Source organism: Phytophthora sojae (genome assembly GCF_000149755.1).
Source record: "Phytophthora sojae unplaced genomic scaffold PHYSOscaffold_15, whole genome shotgun sequence".
Taxonomy (NCBI): domain Eukaryota; phylum Oomycota; class Peronosporomycetes; order Peronosporales; family Peronosporaceae; genus Phytophthora; species Phytophthora sojae.
The window spans coordinates 992121-1008999 of NW_009258129.1; the positions used below are offsets into that span (position 1 = coordinate 992121).

At 50.9% G+C, this 16879-nt stretch overlaps 3 protein-coding genes across 3 annotated transcripts; 2 read left to right on the plus strand and 1 right to left on the minus strand.

The window, feature by feature from the left end:
• Nucleotides 1-161: 161 nt before the first annotated feature.
• PHYSODRAFT_533283 (hypothetical protein) lies at nucleotides 162-1691 on the minus strand (the record flags this gene model as incomplete). The annotated part of the gene is made up of 1 exon (XM_009540573.1): nucleotides 162-1691. One exon carries the CDS (start codon nucleotides 1689-1691, stop codon nucleotides 162-164), a length of 1530 nt encoding a protein of 509 aa, XP_009538868.1.
• Nucleotides 1692-4702: 3011 nt separating this feature from the next.
• PHYSODRAFT_551372 (hypothetical protein) lies at nucleotides 4703-9531 on the plus strand (the record flags this gene model as incomplete). Its single annotated transcript, XM_009540574.1, has 2 exons — nucleotides 4703-5074; nucleotides 7987-9531. 2 exons carry the CDS (start codon nucleotides 4703-4705, stop codon nucleotides 9517-9519), a joined length of 1905 nt encoding a protein of 634 aa, XP_009538869.1. The 3' UTR covers nucleotides 9520-9531.
• A 4677-nt stretch (nucleotides 9532-14208) lies between these two features.
• On the plus strand, nucleotides 14209-16134 carry PHYSODRAFT_342190 (hypothetical protein; the record flags this gene model as incomplete). The annotated part of the gene is made up of 1 exon (XM_009540575.1): nucleotides 14209-16134. The coding sequence occupies one exon, from the start codon at nucleotides 14209-14211 to the stop codon at nucleotides 16132-16134; it is 1926 nt and encodes a 641-aa protein (XP_009538870.1).
• Nucleotides 16135-16879: the final 745 nt, after the last annotated feature.

Below are 16879 nucleotides of genomic sequence, written 5' to 3' on the forward strand. Positions count from 1 at the left end.
TGGATACTGCTGCATACCTTGGCAAGCTTAATGGCAGATGTGTAATAGATTGTTTCTAGTTATCCGGGGACCCTTTTTTCATCAAAATTATTATGTCATTGTACTTCTACTTCGGCGCCGATGCAAAACCTAATGTACTTCATCGAACAAGCGAAGGCATTTCAGCTAACGTTGAGCATCGCGGTGAGCTGCAAGTTGCCGCCCTGCGTCGACCGAGGAACCCACAAGAGCAACGAACCGCCTCCAGTTCCGGGGAGACCCAGAAATCCAGGCCGCCACCGATCCAAGTACAGCGTCTTGCCTTCCAGCGCCGTCAAGTTCGATCTCCACGTCGCGACTTTGCCTGCACGCACGCTCACCTCGTCGATCTTGTCGCCGCCAGACTTGATGTTCACGACCACGTCCTCGGTATCGACGCTCTTGAACGTGATGGTGACGGTGCCGTCGCCCACCCTCGTCCACATGCCGTGGCTGTTGTTGAACGCGCCTTGGACGATCTTCATGCCTAGCGCCTTCGTCGCGCTGCCGTCGTCGATCTCGCCGACGAGCTCCGTGGACGGACAGATGGGCTCGAAGAACTCGGACACGACCGAGGACATGTACCACCAGTCCCAAATGGCGTAGAACCCCATGGCTCTGTCCGCCACTTTGAACGCATACTCTTTGGCCGTGAGGAACGTGCCGTTGCTGCTGGTTCCGGAGCTGATGAGGTCGTCTACGATGGCCGCGAACGTCTTGCGCAGCGTTCCGCGTCGGACGTAGGCCTTAGCTTCATTGGACTCTGCGATCAGCTCGCTCATGCAGTTGTTGGTGGCGACGGGGATGTCGTGAAGCACGAGGTTCGATTGGCTCATGATCGCGCGGATGTCGTCCTCAGAGATGCCTGGGTTCAGCCGACGCAGCTCTGCCACAGTCATCCACGTGCGGTCCAGCAGGCGCTTCATGTCGAAGCCGCAGGTCGAGTTGGACTCGAGCGCAGTCTTCAAGTTGGTGATGTCCTTGTCGCTGAGCGAGTTGACTGTCTCGCCCATCGTGAGGTTCTTCATGAAGCCCGTGAACCGTTCCCAGCTGGAGATGATGGCGTCGCCGTACGAGATGATTTCCCTCAGCGCGTACTCGGCCGTGGTGAGCACGCCGTCAGCGAGTTTGACGGTGTCGGACGCCTTCCCCCCCATGCAGTAGGAGATGGTCACTGGGATGTCGATGATGACGTTGTCGCTTTGATAGAGGATGGCGAGCAGCTTGTCTTCCGGGGTCTCTGGGTTGTACACCTTGAGGTAGCGGATGTACTTGATGAGGGACTTGGTGAGGCTGAGGAGATACTTGGTGCACTTGACGGCGAGTTGAATGCCCTTGGCCCACTTAGACATGTCACCGTACATGTTCCATGAGGCGAGGGCGAGCGCGGTCTGCACCACCACGGCAGCCTTCCCCGCAATTGCGAGCGTACAGTCATCATTCTGTCGGAGGCACTCGAATCCGCACTCGACAGGGTACAAGTATGGACACTGCATCCAGCACACGCCCAGCTTCTTGTCGAACCCCCACGGACACGTCTTGGCGATGTGAGTCTTGCGCCAGCACGCGGAAGAGATGGACTGATCGAGCGCAGGGCCGACCCAGTTGGTGTACGTGGACTCGATGGTGCTGGTGGCGTTCAACACGCTGCCGAACTTGAGCGCAGCGCTCATGGATCCAAACACCACCTTGGATGCGGCTGCAGAGCCAGTGCTCGAGTCATCATCATCCACTGAGTCAACGTCGCTCTCTTCGTCAGCGTCTTCGCCGTCGGAGTCGTCGTGATCCAGTTCTCGGGCCTCATCGTTGGCTGTTGGCAAGTAAGCTGGTGATTCGGTTTCTCGTATAGTGGCTGTGGTGCTGGCGTTGTCAACGGTATCGGTTGTGTAGTTCATAGTAGGGGTCTTGGTAGTGTCTGACGCACCGTGGTCGGTGGAATAATTGGCCGGAGCGACCGTAGCTAATGCGGCTGCATTGCGTCCGAACGAGTATACCTTCGCCGAGGTTGCTCCACTGAAGCTCGCTGCGAAGACAGTGAGCAGCGCCGCTGACTTTGTCATCATAATCATACGTCAACTGATACGAAGCTACCCCTGGGTAGCAGAATACGAAGTGATACTCAACGTGACGACGTTAATACCGACCGCTTCATGCGTTGATGGTTGGTGCGAATCTTTTTGCGGTTCAACGACCACTATCTTCAACAAAGCCGTGGCATTCGGGACGCCGCTGCTTCCTATCACGAGTATTATTTTCGTGTGTGCTGTTGACAAACGTTTCCCTGCCGTGAAGGGTGCAAGCTTCCAGCGCCAGTCACTCGGCGCTTGGCGGCGATCCGCTGCACCCCACAATCGAGTGACGTGTGCCAGGTAGGATCCGAACCAGGATTTGGCATCGCCGTGTTGCTCAGCGATTGAATTGAGCAAACACGCAGCTACCTGAGGTTTGCACCGATCTACTACTGTAGCAAGCTCGCGGGCTCAAGACGCTCGTCTTGGTCTGAATCGGGGTGATGCTGTCGTCTCCGAGCATTTATAAGGTCCAAACTTGGATTTTTTTCTTTAAGCTTGTACATGTAGTACAGTTACTGTAAAGTACTCTGCAGAATAGTAGTAGTAGTGATAGTAGTACTTATACCAATACTCAATAGCACTGCTTTAGCATAAGATTGGGGCCGGTATATATCTATAGGAGCGAGAAAAACTGGCGCAAGTAGTAGTGCTAATATCACTATTACTTACCCGACTTAAGTAAGATCTTCACAAGGCGCGCGGATTGTCCCGTGCTTTGCGCTTTCGCGCTCATTTCTCGATTTTCAGGCAAAGAAACAGACTGGTGAAGTGCGCTGAGATTGACGGTCATTGATGTCGGGAGGGGATAGCGGAGACTTCACTTCACCACGCAGTATGTGCAGCTGGTCTGCCCGCCATTCGTGAACCCCGTCGTAGCTCTGCCGTCAGTGATCTATTGCATCGTCCTCAATTGGTAGTTGTTCAATACTAATAACGACCCCAAGGAGCAGAGTATCACCTAGCACATAATCCACAAGCCATCTCGCACTCGATCAACCCGTTGGGGGTCTATCCACTGCAAGGGCAATACATGCATTCTTAATCCCTGTTGAGCTTAAGTAATAAGGCACGCTCTGTGGCGCGGGCTTCAGTGAGTCAGGTGCACGTATCGGGTGACATCGTGCGGCCTGATCCTGGTCCGTGGTGGTGCGTGGAATTACAAACGCGTTTAAAGCTGCTGAATTTCACTATGATGTTTCTGAATACGCTAGGACTTGCTGACAACATGGTGATTTCCTTGATGGCGTTGCTAAACTTGCTTGAAGTTTACGTAGGACGGGGTTGTTCAACAACTAGAACGTCGTTTACTTCGTGTTTTGACACTACGGTAAAAAAATGGCGAGCCCAAAAATTATTGATACTAAGGCAAGTTGCCACTTTAGTAGAATTTTCGATGGCAACTTTTAGCCAACCGCCCCTGCTTGTAATATTGACCGCAAGGTACTGAGTGAGGTATGAAATTGTAGCTCAAGATTTCAACAATCAGAGACGATACCAGCTAACTAAATCCATGCAATATTCAGCACATTTAACGCAAGCTACTAAGCCATCTCGAATTCGAGGTTGTGCCAGTTTAGTAGAGATTTTATCAGGGAGTTTGTATTGAAATACCAGCTGTTGGCTCCCTTGCACCTTGAATAATTACATTATCAACCAATCATGGAAGCTATACGCGAAATACTGTCTGTTCATTGGTCGACGTGACACTCTACTAAACTGCTCACTATCTACTAAAGTGGCAACTTGCCTTAGAACTAACTAAGCCCGGCGACACTGAAGAACTATTGTAGCAGAAAAAATATTTTAGTACTGTTAGCAATGACATTCACCTAGTTATAATAAAATACAATAGTAATAGTAATAATATATTAATATAATTATTATATGAGTCACTCTGATTCGGATATTAGTAGTAGTATTCTAAGAGCGGTAATACTAAAGAAAAACAATGTCACCGTATTACCAAATAGAACACCAACTTTTGCACTTGCTTCAAGTTCTATGAGTATCCATAACGTTTTTGGTGGTGGCGCTGGGACAGACCCAGCTACAAATTGTAAACCGCGATGAAATACAGTGTTTATATAATAGCGACCAGGTTATTAATAAATCTTCGCTCACTCTGGTTATCGAGCTGGGCTCATCAATGGAAAGTGAAGCGCTTCCGATACTTCTCGCACTGCAAGAACATCCATTCAGTCGGTTACCGTGTGCAAGGATTTTAGGTGTACTCTCAACACACACCGCGAATTGTACGCGATCAGTAGCTTTTAAAGGCGAGCGTGGGTCCTCGACGGCACCACTGGTCAGTACCTTCTTGTTATCTGATGCCGTTGATTCTGAACGCTGCGAGGTGGTTGCATTCACCGAGGGAATGACACAGCACCTTTCACAGCGAAAGGACCGGTACCCCTTCTGGTAATCATGACTGCAAAATAATACTCACGATTGGAAGCAACGCGTTTTGATGATGCGACACCACGGCTTTGTCAGGGGCATTGTCGTTATGGTGAACTGTTGTACAGTACGATACAGTAAGTAAGGCGGCGACAAGTAAATGGCCTCAGCCAACTTCATTTTTTATTCCCCGACTTCATCTAACGGCACCCAAGATGGCAAAAGTAGCGGCGCTGCTCACTGTCTTCGCAGCGAGCTTCAGTGGAGCAACCTCGGCGAAGGTATACTCGTTCGGACGCAATGCAGCCGCATTAGCTACGGTCGCTCCGGCCAATTATTCCACCGACCACGGTGCGTCAGACACTACCAAGACCCCTACTATGAACTACACAACCGATACCGTTGACAACGCCAGCACCACAGCCACTATACGAGAAACCGAATCACCAGCTTACTTGCCAACAGCCAACGATGAGGCCCGAGAACTGGATCACGACGACTCCGACGGCGAAGACGCTGACGAAGAGAGCGACGTTGACTCAGTGGATGATGATGACTCGAGCACTGGCTCTGCAGCCGCATCCAAGGTGGTGTTTGGATCCATGAGCGCTGCGCTCAAGTTCGGCAGCGTGTTGAACGCCACCAGCACCATCGAGTCCACGTACACCAACTGGGTCGGCCCTGCGCTCGATCAGTCCATCTCTTCCGCGTGCTGGCGCAAGACTCACATCGCCAAGACGTGTCCGTGGGGGTTCGACAAGAAGCTGGGCGTGTGCTGGATGCAGTGTCCATACTTGTACCCTGTCGAGTGCGGATTCGAGTGCCTCCGACAGAATGATGACTGTACGCTCGCAATTGCGGGGAAGGCTGCCGTGGTGGTGCAGACCGCGCTCGCCCTCGCCTCATGGAACATGTACGGTGACATGTCTAAGTGGGCCAAGGGCATTCAACTCGCCGTCAAGTGCACCAAGTATCTCCTCAGCCTCACCAAGTCCCTCATCAAGTACATCCGCTACCTCAAGGTGTACAACCCAGAGACCCCGGAAGACAAGCTGCTCGCCATCCTCTATCAAAGCGACAACGTCATCATCGACATCCCAGTGACCATCTCCTACTGCATGGGGGGGAAGGCGTCCGACACCGTCAAACTCGCTGACGGCGTGCTCACCACGGCCGAGTACGCGCTGAGGGAAATCATCTCGTACGGCGACGCCATCATCTCCAGCTGGGAACGGTTCACGGGCTTCATGAAGAACCTCACGATGGGCGAGACAGTCAACTCGCTCAGCGACAAGGACATCACCAACTTGAAGACTGCGCTCGAGTCCAACTCGACCTGCGGCTTCGACATGAAGCGCCTGCTGGACCGCACGTGGATGACTGTGGCAGAGCTGCGTCGGCTGAACCCAGGCATCTCTGAGGACGACATCCGCGCGATCATGAGCCAATCGAACCTCGTGCTTCACGACATCCCCGTCGCCACCAACAACTGCATGAGCGAGCTGATCGCAGAGTCCAATGAAGCTAAGGCCTACGTCCGACGCGGAACGCTGCGCAAGACGTTCGCGGCCATCGTAGACGACCTCATCAGCTCCGGAACCAGCAGCAACGGCACGTTCCTCACGGCCAAAGAGTATGCGTTCAAAGTGGCGGACAGAGCCATGGGGTTCTACGCCATTTGGGACTGGTGGTACATGTCCTCGGTCGTGTCCGAGTTCTTCGAGCCCATCTGTCCGTCCACGGAGCTCGTCGGCGAGATCGACGACGGCAGCGCGACGAAGGCGCTAGGCATGAAGATCGTCCAAGGCGCGTTCAACAACAGCCACGGCATGTGGACGAGGGTGGGCGACGGCGCCGTCACCATCACGTTCAAGAGCGTCGATACCGAGGACGTGGTCGTGAACATCAAGTCTGGCGGCGACAAGATCGACGAGGTGAGCGTGCGTGCAGGCAAAGTCGCGACGTGGAGATCGAACTTGACGGCGCTGGAAGGCAAGACGCTGTACTTGGATCGGTGGCGGCCTGGATTTCTGGGTCTCCCCGGAACTGGAGGCGGTTCGTTGCTCTTGTGGGTTCCTCGGTCGACGCAGGGCGGCAACTTGCAGCTCACCGCGATGCTCAACGTTAGCTGAGCTTATCCCTCGGTAATTGAGGGAGTCGTGAGTACCGTAACTATGAAATGTGTGTGTGGTGGTTAGATAACTGCGATGGGTGACGCTCGACGAAATAACTAGTGAAGGGCGGATGCCCACGTCAGTACAGAGGTCGTAGACGAACACCATGTTATCAAAGCAATGCTTCTACCATACAACTTTGTTTGTATGGCAACAACTGACAGCAATTTGTCCTCAGATCACAAGTTGTGATTCAAGTTGTGATTCACAACTTGCGATTCACATTTGACACTAAACGAATCAAAGTCGAAATTTTGAGATTCATTTCTGTTTTCTCATCTGGCGGGGTAGAAGTTGATGCCGCGCATATTTTACTTTGCCGGGCCCGAGATGTGTAACGACAATAAGTACTGTAGCGCTTACTAGACGTTCAACCGTCAGACATGAACCTGGAGGAGCGAGCTACTAGACTGTTTACCAAATACTACTGTACATGTACAACCTCCCTCCAGCCCGCAACTTGTTGTGATTTCTGAAGTCTGACAAATGCCGTTCCGCGTGCATTCAGGCGCATGAATCTTGAGCCAACGCAAATCGAGCAGCGCATCTCGCCATGGTGGCGAAAGTCGCCTTTGAGCCTGCAAGCTGCGCGTTGTGAGGCGCTGTCGATTGCTGAGAGGTAGCAGTCCTATCCTCACCCGCTTCCCACCAGACAAAACGTCCCAGACCGAGGTGTCTCTGGCCAGAGCAAGATTCTCTTCCGGACCAATTTGCCTGCCGAGTGAGTGGCGGAGATGGCGTGTTCGGACCGCACAGCGAAACCAGATGGCAATTTGGGAAAGCCCTGCACCGTGTTCAAGCTGAAGCCACCCGCGATTGGAAGAAGCGCGTCCCGATGATCTGTTGCCACGCACGCGATAATATATCGAGGACATTAGAGTTTAAACTCCGAGCCCAATGCTCGCAAAGAAAGACCTTTGCTGACGGTGCAGTGCATGTAGTCGACCCAGCTCACTTTTCGTTTTGCCGTGTTCTACACAGTCATGACCGTCCGATGGATTGCAGTGTTCGCCGTCTTCGCGGCAGCGTGTGCAGCAACTGATTCCTCTGCGAGCACGTACACGTTCAGCAAGGTCTCGATGGCGCCGCCTCGACTAGCGCCAGTCGCAACGGTGTCCGCAAGGATCAATATGGCCGCGAATGACACACCAGCAGCGACTGTGACGTCGTCTTTAAGGCCTCCAAGCAGTGACGACGACTCTCTAGACTCCTTGGACAGTGACGACGACAGCTCAGGGCCCAGCGCCAGGCATAACTCGCCTTCACTCGACTCTTCAGACAGCGTAGATGACTCATCCGACGACAGCCATGCCGCTTTATCGAAGTCTGTGGAAGCAGCGCTATCGATAGGCAGCGTGATCAATGCCACCAGCACGATTCGGCCCACGTACGCGAACTGGGTAGGCTCCGCTCTCGACACTTCCTTCGCTACCGCGTGTTATCGAGAAGCACACATCGCCAAGGAGTGTCCATTGGGGTTCAAAGACAAGCTTGGAACATGCTGGGCGCAGTGTCCGTACGCGTACCCAGTCGAGTGTGGCCTGGAGTGCATTCGACAAAACGACGACTGTGGGCTTGAGATCGTCACTAAAGTGTCGGCTTTGGCGCAAACGACTCTATCTCTCATCACGTACGATGTATTTGGCAAGCTGGCGGCGTTGGCGAGAGGTGTGCAAGTGGTTATCAAGTGTGCCAAGTATATGATGGGTTTGATCAAGTCGCTGGCCAAGTATGTTCGTAACATCCAAGTGACTGATCCGCAGACGTCTCAAGACAAACTTTTGGCGATTCTGTACCAGACTGACAACGTTGTTGTCGACATCCCCATCGCTGTCTTCTACTGCATCGGGAGCTACGCGTCGGACGAGCTCAAGCTCGCGGATAGTGTGCTAATGACTGCCGAATATGTGCTGAAGGAAGTCATCGCGAATGGCGCGACGATCGTTTCTAGTTGGGACAAGTTTACCAGCTTCATGAAGAATATCACGCTTGGAGAGTCCATCACGTCGCTGAAAGAGACCGATATCAAGTCATTGAAGTCAGCGCTGAAGTCAAACTCCACCTGCGGGTACGACATGAAGAGACTGCTGGATCGCACGTGGATGACCATCGCAGAGTTTCGCAAACACAACCCGAAAATGTCCGAGGACGACATTCGCGTCGCTATAAGTAAGTCGAATCTCGTGCTGAACGACATCCCCATCGCGACAAACAACTGCATGAGTGAGTTGATCGCTCAATCGGACGAGAAAACGGCTTTTGCCACTCGCGATACGCTCCGAAAAACATTTGGAGGCATCGTGGACGATCTCATCAGCTCGGGAACCAGCAGCAATGGGACGTATCTCAGCGCCGGCGAGTATGCTTTCAAAATTGCCGACAAAGCGTTTTCGTTCTACTCGATTTGGGATCCGTGGTCTTTCACTGGCGCGCTTTCCGAGTTTTTCCAACCGATCTGCGGGCCCACCGAGTTCATCGGGGAAATCGACGACGGCGATGCTGAAAAGGCGCTGGGAATGTCGATCGTGCAGCGTGCGTTTAACAACAGTGTCGGCTCGTGGACGAAAGTTGGCGATGGGTCTGTGCGTATTACTTTCAAAAGTGTCGATACCGAAGCGGTGACTGTGAATATCAAGTCTGGTGGTGACAAAATAGACGAAGTGGACGTTCCAGCAGGAAAAACGGTGACGTGGAAGTCAAATGTGACGGCGCTGGCGGGTAAGACGCTGTATCTGGATCGTTGGCGGCCCGGATTTCTTGGTCTTCCTGGCACTGGGGGTGGTTCGTTGTTGTTATGGGTTCCTCGATCTACCCAAGGTGGAAGCTTGGAGCTCACTGCGATGTTAAATGTGAGTTAGGTGTAGTGAAGTAATTTCAATGACTTAAGTGTAACTTACCGGACATTTTGAATTTGTAGAAAATATGCAGGATGTGTACGAATAAATAGAAAACATAGGTACAGTATTTAGACATCAGTCAAACAGTGATCCAATTCCGAAAAGTTTGAACATACCAAGAGCATCTCCAACGGTAGTGCAAATTGCAAAAGTGATAAGGCAAAGTGAATGACCGATTAGCAACATAAACAAGACGAACACGCTTGAATTTTTTTGCAATAGTTCAGCTTCCCCAACGGTATTGCAAAATTGCGTAGTGAAAGCGGGTAGCCCTCCCTCCGCAATGGCCGATAAAGGGTAGCGTAGCTTAAGTTATCCGCGGCAAAGGCACCACAATAGGCAGCACTAGGCAACTATAGAGCACTTCAGGTCGATAACGGCCCGCCGTTGTTTGCAGCATGCATTTGGGACAGCAAGTCATTTGCCCTACATACTGTAGCAACTGCCGGTAAGCCCGGTAGCTTCTATTCATCCGGTGTACCTATGAAACTAGTAGTATATGTATTGTGAGAGCGTTGTGTACCTCTTTCGGACGGGTGCACGCGCTGAAGGCGTCCATAAATGCGTATTCTCGCCTTGCACTTTGCGTGCAATAGCTGGCAGGTCGTAGTGAATAGCAGGCCGATAATCACTACGCCATCCGGGAATTGCACTATCGATTTCAACGTGTTACTTCAGCACTACTTCTGAACCCCTATCACTTCCCCGTTGGGGATGATTTTTTTGCAATTTTGCAAATATCGTGCAATTCCTTGAGTTTTGCACTACCGTAGGAGATGCTCTAACATACTCAAATGCCTTCTTAGTGCCTTCTTGGTACCGGTAAGCTTACATCTCACATACAACAGTGTGTGGGTAGACGCCCTCCTTTTACATAACTTCCAGGTATTGTGGCTTTCAACTATTTTGCCGCCCGATTTGTCGTGTTATCTCGGAGTCCGATTTATATAAAATGGAGCTCCTACATGATCGGTTAGTCCAATTTAGCTATATCTGACCTGAGTTAGTAGCATAAGGCTCAGAGGGGAGGCATTCCAAGTTCTCCTCACCTCTCATGACGCATTAGAACTGCAAGACATTGGGGACAATAGTACACTGTATATAGCCACTTCGTAGCACTATGGCCAGCTAAATCACCTGTGTGATCATCTACGGCCGCTACAACCTCGTGCCACGCCGATCTGAGAGGGCCCCAGACATGTTTTCCCTTTTGCCGGCGAAAAGCGGCATTTCTGGCCCCTGCTTCGCAACTCGCAGCCCCCAGACGCAAATCGGGCCAGATATAGTTTGCTTCCCTCAGCCCCTCCTGCTAAATCGGAGCCCTCCAGCAAATCGGGCCCGATATATCGGATCTTGGACCACCCGATTTGCCAAAACGGATGAAAGCCACAATAATTGATCCTTTCATTCGCGGTGGCGGAAGTATCCGGATTGCCGAAATGTTCATGATACGAAAAGACCCGCAAAATCGTGGACATAATATGCCCACATGTTTTGCGTGGTCTCATAATATGAGACCACGCAAAACAAAATGATAGAATACTTTTCGAGATAACCAGTAGACCACCGGCTGAAAACGTGAAATATTTGCGAGTTATTACTGTGCAACTTGCTATTTCCTGGACAATTCTGGCTGTTGCGAACACTTGAGTTATTGCAATATTTCGACATAATTATTCTAAACAGTGATATTTTCGACTCTAACTCAGTCACCTTCAGTGCAACTGAGCATCAGCACATGCCAGAAAAACGAAATAAATATGAACTATTTCGCAAAATCTCCGGCTGAACTTAGTGATACGCATTCTAATCCATATATAATACAATACACCTTTTTCCAAGCAAACTGACCGTTTTTCAAGCAAAGTGGTGCGGGAAGGTCTCGCGCAACATAATACTGCGACGAAAAGGGGCATTTTTCAAGCAAAGTGGTTTATAGCTGTTTGTTTCCCAAGCAAAATGGTTTGCCCAACCATATGGGGCTAAAACGGACCAGTCCACGTCTTGGGCTTGGTCTGAAAGAATCAAAAATTGCTAATTTTCGACGCAAAAAAGCTTAGTTAGAATGCCCACGTCACGTAGATCACGATAGACCCCTCAAATACATTCACAAGGCTGTTCTAAGCTACGTTTTGGCTTCTTCAAAATGGCTCTAAATCCTCGATGATTGTGAAACCACATTGCTTGGGAACGATTTACGACAGAACCACTTTGCTTGAAAATACCTGGGAAAAGTGATATGAGGTTTTTCTCGAAAAATGATTTGAACCACTTTGGTTGAGAAACCAACCAGTCTGCCTGGGAAATGGTGTAGTTCGCTAAATGTTAGTGCAGTCACTCGAAATTATTCAAGCCTGGAGCCCAGTCGGCATGTTCTAGTCGTTTGTGTTGAATTCGTTATCATGAAAAACCTGGGGTTTGATAGCGTCGCGCATGCTGTCGACCTCCAGAAGAAGTAAATGGTCACACAACTGATGGACAAATCCTTTCAAATTATATATGTTTAGGAGGCTGGATGAGGCTGGATGTGTTTTCACAATCCTTACAAGCCTACGGCATGAGGCAGAGCTGTGATTTGTTCCGAGACAGATATTTATTCGAATAGACTCTTGTAGTGTGCCCTACATCCACTATTTTAGATAATACACAAATCTATAGAAAATATACCTGAACTTGGTTTAAAGTAGAACTTTTGCAAGACTGAGCATCATCCACTAAGACAGACTTTTTGCGACTGTTAACTAGTGCAATCGAAATTATGTGTGGGTCGCAATAAAAAATGCGCTCAGTTATAATAAAACAGAATACTATTAATAAAAATAAATAATTATAACCAATAAAATACGTAACCACAAATCAATATATTTTGTGTCCCTTATCCAAATTTAATTTTCAAAGTATTTATAAAATGCTCCAATAAAACTGATTTATGCATGGCGTCACTTGTCAGGTTGCAGTGCGGTATCAGCTACAGTGCCTGTACCGGTACATGTATCGGCTCATAGTGTGGTGTTGTGTTAACACATTTGCACTACGGAACCACTGAATCGTAGCGTTGCTAGGCGAAGCTCCGCAAGTTTACTGAATAATGTATTCGCAACGCATATGAAGTGTCTTATTTGTCGATGAAAGCTGTACTAGTAAGGTTTTCCATTTTGATTTTTTGGCGGCATTATTCGCACGAACCTCTAACGTCGTCAGCAAACAGACCAGTTGTGCTGAATAATTAATGACAGCGACCTTAGAAGTCTCTCCATGGGTTGAGCGAGGGAGGCACAGCGTTGGGCTTCAACTTTTATACACTTTGAGGGCACAATTGCTGACAAGCCATTGTGATTTTTGTTGTTACACTTGTAAATCACGCAGAGTTGAGTATTGATGAGCTCCAGTTGTAAGCACACTTAGCTGTAATAGCTAACCGATCGAATGCATTATACTTGTGCCTTGTGGCAGATCAAGCCGGGCAGCCTTTCAAAATGGCTAATGCGGAGTACCTACAGTCCAATGCTGTCCACCGGACGGTGTCCAGTGCTCGTAGGAGCCGATGCCCCTCCTCTTAATCCGCGCGCTCGACTGCAAGTTGCAGTGCGCAGGAATACAGACAGAAGCCCCGTGCCTACCGCTCGCCGTGCTGGGTAAGTAAGGGGTTGTCACAACGGAAAGAGGTTGCGTCCACGTGATCGGTCTTACATGAAGGCAGCAAGCGAGCTACCGTAAGTCTACATGAACCGAACTTTGCCGATGCTGCTTGAGTGTACCACCGCCCTCGTACACGACACCGCAGCTTCGTACACGAGGTGGTGGACTACCACTGGCGGAACGTTTCCGGCAGCCCATGGATCTCACTCAAGTTGCAGACCGACGACCGCTCGCTCGTCTACTTCGGGAGCCGAGCCGAGCTGGCTATCGAACAGCGGAAAGGTCGATGCAAATCGTCAACGAAGCTCACAATTAAACCACGGCGCTTTGCAGCAGTCGCAAAAAGCACTGGTGGCTGCGCTTCGCAACATCACGAGCGAATCTCCGCACCGCGCTCTGCACATCATCGTTAGTTGAGAACGGCCAGCGCCGATCCCCTTCTGCATCTTGTGTCTCCACGTCACACCATGCGGAGCCGCTCGCTGAGCTCCAGCGACGAGATATTTCAAGCAAGCAGCAGGTGGTTGGAGGAGGGGCTTTGTGACGAGCACGGCGTGTGCGTCTGCACATTTTTAGTTGCTCCCACAGATGGCTGCACAGAAGCTCGAGAACGGAGCAGTGCTTGCCAGCGACGAGCACAAACGGCCAAGTGTCTCCGAAATTGCACCAAGATGATTGGAGGGTTTGCCGTGGTATTGTTGAAGCCGTGCAATGTTGTACCGCTTGTACACTGGTGGACACGTCCACCGGAATTGATTTACAACACGGTAAGCATGCTTATCTGGTGAAATCGGAGCCTATCCTACCGACCCCGTTGTTGCTTACAACGCTGACAAGCTCAAGATTCTGTACCGTGGTAGCTGAGCAAGGAAGTCCATCCAAGCCGGGCCAGCAGCCAGCTCTCGCAACAAAGAAAGTATCGGGAGCAGGGTTCCGCTCGCTCTCACTCTCCGTTTCGCCCCTCTCGAGGCTCAACAAGCTTCCTCGCGCTCGCGAGCGAGACTCGGCAGGATGTCCAGGCTTGCTGTACTGTTTGCCGTCTTCGTAGCCATCTTCGCTGGGCTCTCCTCGGCCAAGATCCTGACATTTGGTGGATGGCCCAGAACGTCCAACCCGCTTGCTACGGTGGCGCCCGCTGACGCCGACTCGGACGACAACTTCACGACCGCAGGAGTACATGGACTAAAGAGAGCTTCATCTTCAAGCGTCGACGATGAATCTGTGGACAGTGAGGACTCTCCGGATAGTGAGGACTCTGTACACAGCGTACTCCAAACTGAGCTTTCAACCGATGCATCGAGTGACGACGATCGAGATGGCGGGACAAGTGACCTCGACGAATCGTCCGACAGCATTGACAGCAAAGCTGGGACCATCAGTGGCTCAACTGCATCTTCGGGCTCCACGGCCGCTCAGTTCGCGATTGGCAGCGTCGTCAACGCAACCAGCACGATCAAACCCACTTACCCGAACTGGGTGGGGTTGGAGGGCGACATCGACATTTCATTTTCCTCGGCGTGCTACCGCAAGACCCACATCACGAAGAACTGCCCTATCGGGTACGATTACAAGCTCGGAATGTGCTGGGCTCAATGCCCTTACTCGTACCCCGTCAAGTGTGGAATGGAGTGCATCCGCCGGAACGATGATTGTGGGCTGGAAGTCGCGACCAAAGCCTTCACGGTGATCCAGGCCATGATGTCCTATACTACCATGGGTGTGTTCTTCAAATTCTGGGAGTTGGCGAAGGGATTCCAGAGAGCTTTCAAGTGTGTCAAGGCCTGGTTGGGTTTGACCAAGTCGCTGGTCAAATACATCCGCTACGTTAAGGTGTCCGACCCCCAGACTTCGCAAGAAAAGTTGCTGGCGATTCTCTATCAGACGGACAACATCGTCATCGACATTCCGGTGGCAGTCAGGTACTGTATGGGGAAAAAGATTCCGGAGGAAGTGAAGCTTGCTGACAGAATCGTCACCACTGCTGAGTTGACGTTGAGGGAGGTCATGAAGCACCCCGACGAGATTGTTTCGAGCTGGGGAAACTTCACCAACTTCCTGAAAAAAGTTTCAATGAACGAGTCGGTCGAGTCTCTCGGTAAAAACGACATCACCAACTTGAAGACTTCGCTGGAATCCAATTCAACTTGCGGCTACGACATGAAGCGACTGCTGGATCGCACGTGGATGACAATCGCAGAGTTCCGTAAGCACAACCCGACTATGTCTGAGAACGACATTCGCGTTGCTATGAGCAAGTCGACTCTCGTGCTGAATGACATCCCGATTGCGACAAACAACTGCATGGACGAGCTCATCGCACAGTCCAACGAGAAAAAAGCCTACGCTACGAGAGATACGCTGCGGAAAACCTTCGGGAGTATCGTCGAGGATCTGATCACCTCAGGAACGAGCAGCAACGGCACGTTTCTCAAAGCTGAGGAGTACGCGTTTAAGGTCGCTGACAAGGCCGCGGGATTCTACGCCATTTGGGATATGTGGGCTGTTGGTGGTGTCATCTCTGAGTACTTCCAGTCCATTTGTGGCCCGACCGAATACGTCGGTGAAATTGACGACGGACCAGCGAGCAAGGCGCTGGGCCTGACCACCGTTCAGCGTGCTTTCAACAAGAGCGAGGGCTTGTGGACGAAAGTTGGCGATGGCAGCGTTACGATCACGTTTAAGAGTGTCGATACCGAAGACGTGACGGTGAATATCAAGTCTGGCGGTGACAAGATCGACGAAGTGGACGTCCCGGCCGGTAAAACGGCGACGTGGAGGTCGAATGTGACTGCTTTGGGAGGCAAGACGCTGTACTTGGATCGGTGGAGGCCCGGATTCCTGGGCCTTCCAGGCACAGGTGGCGGCTCACTGCTGCTATGGATGCCTCGATCAACTCAGGGCAGCTTGCAGCTCACTGCGATGCTGAATGTTAGTTAGGTTAAGTAAGAACTTCCATGTTGTGGTTCAAACTGATAGCTCAGTAGCGAGCAGGAAATGTAAACTATGCTATAAAGCACGTAGAAGATAAAGTGCTACATAAATGCTAGAAGTGCTGTCGATTTCGGTGATGGATTCGAGTTCAATGGATGTACCGGTATCTCCGCACGAGGCCGGCAGAGACCATCCAGATTTTATCTTTCGTAGGATAGTTACATTGCCTAAACGGTTTGTAAGTTGTAGTGATGACGACTAATGGAAGAAGCTGAACAGGAAGTCTCCGACCTCTACTAGCGAAATGAAGTCGCTCCCATCACCTTGACTCAAAAATATGGAACGGTATTTGGTTCGTACATGTATAAGAAATGTTATTATTACTGAAATGTAGTTTTTGTTAATATGGTTGCCGTCCGGAAAGCATTCGTTTTCCAATTTTGACAATATCGCAAAGTTGCAGAGCGCCGAGATCCGAGAATTTCTTCTAGCTCACGAAATTGACACATTCTACGAACAATCGTTCGGCTTTGGAGATGAAGACGTCGACTCCGGCAGTGTTATGGACGACGAGGCAGGATCAGCGGGCCACACTCCATAGGAAGACTGCAAAAACAGCAGGGGGTCAAGTCACTCCACCGATGAGCAATCGCGGAGAGAGTTTTTAAGCGCGCTTAGAAGCAGGGCTGCTGCGTCCAAACAAAAGCTTGGGTGACATGCCTCGACATGTCTTCGCGTGGGAACTCCTTTG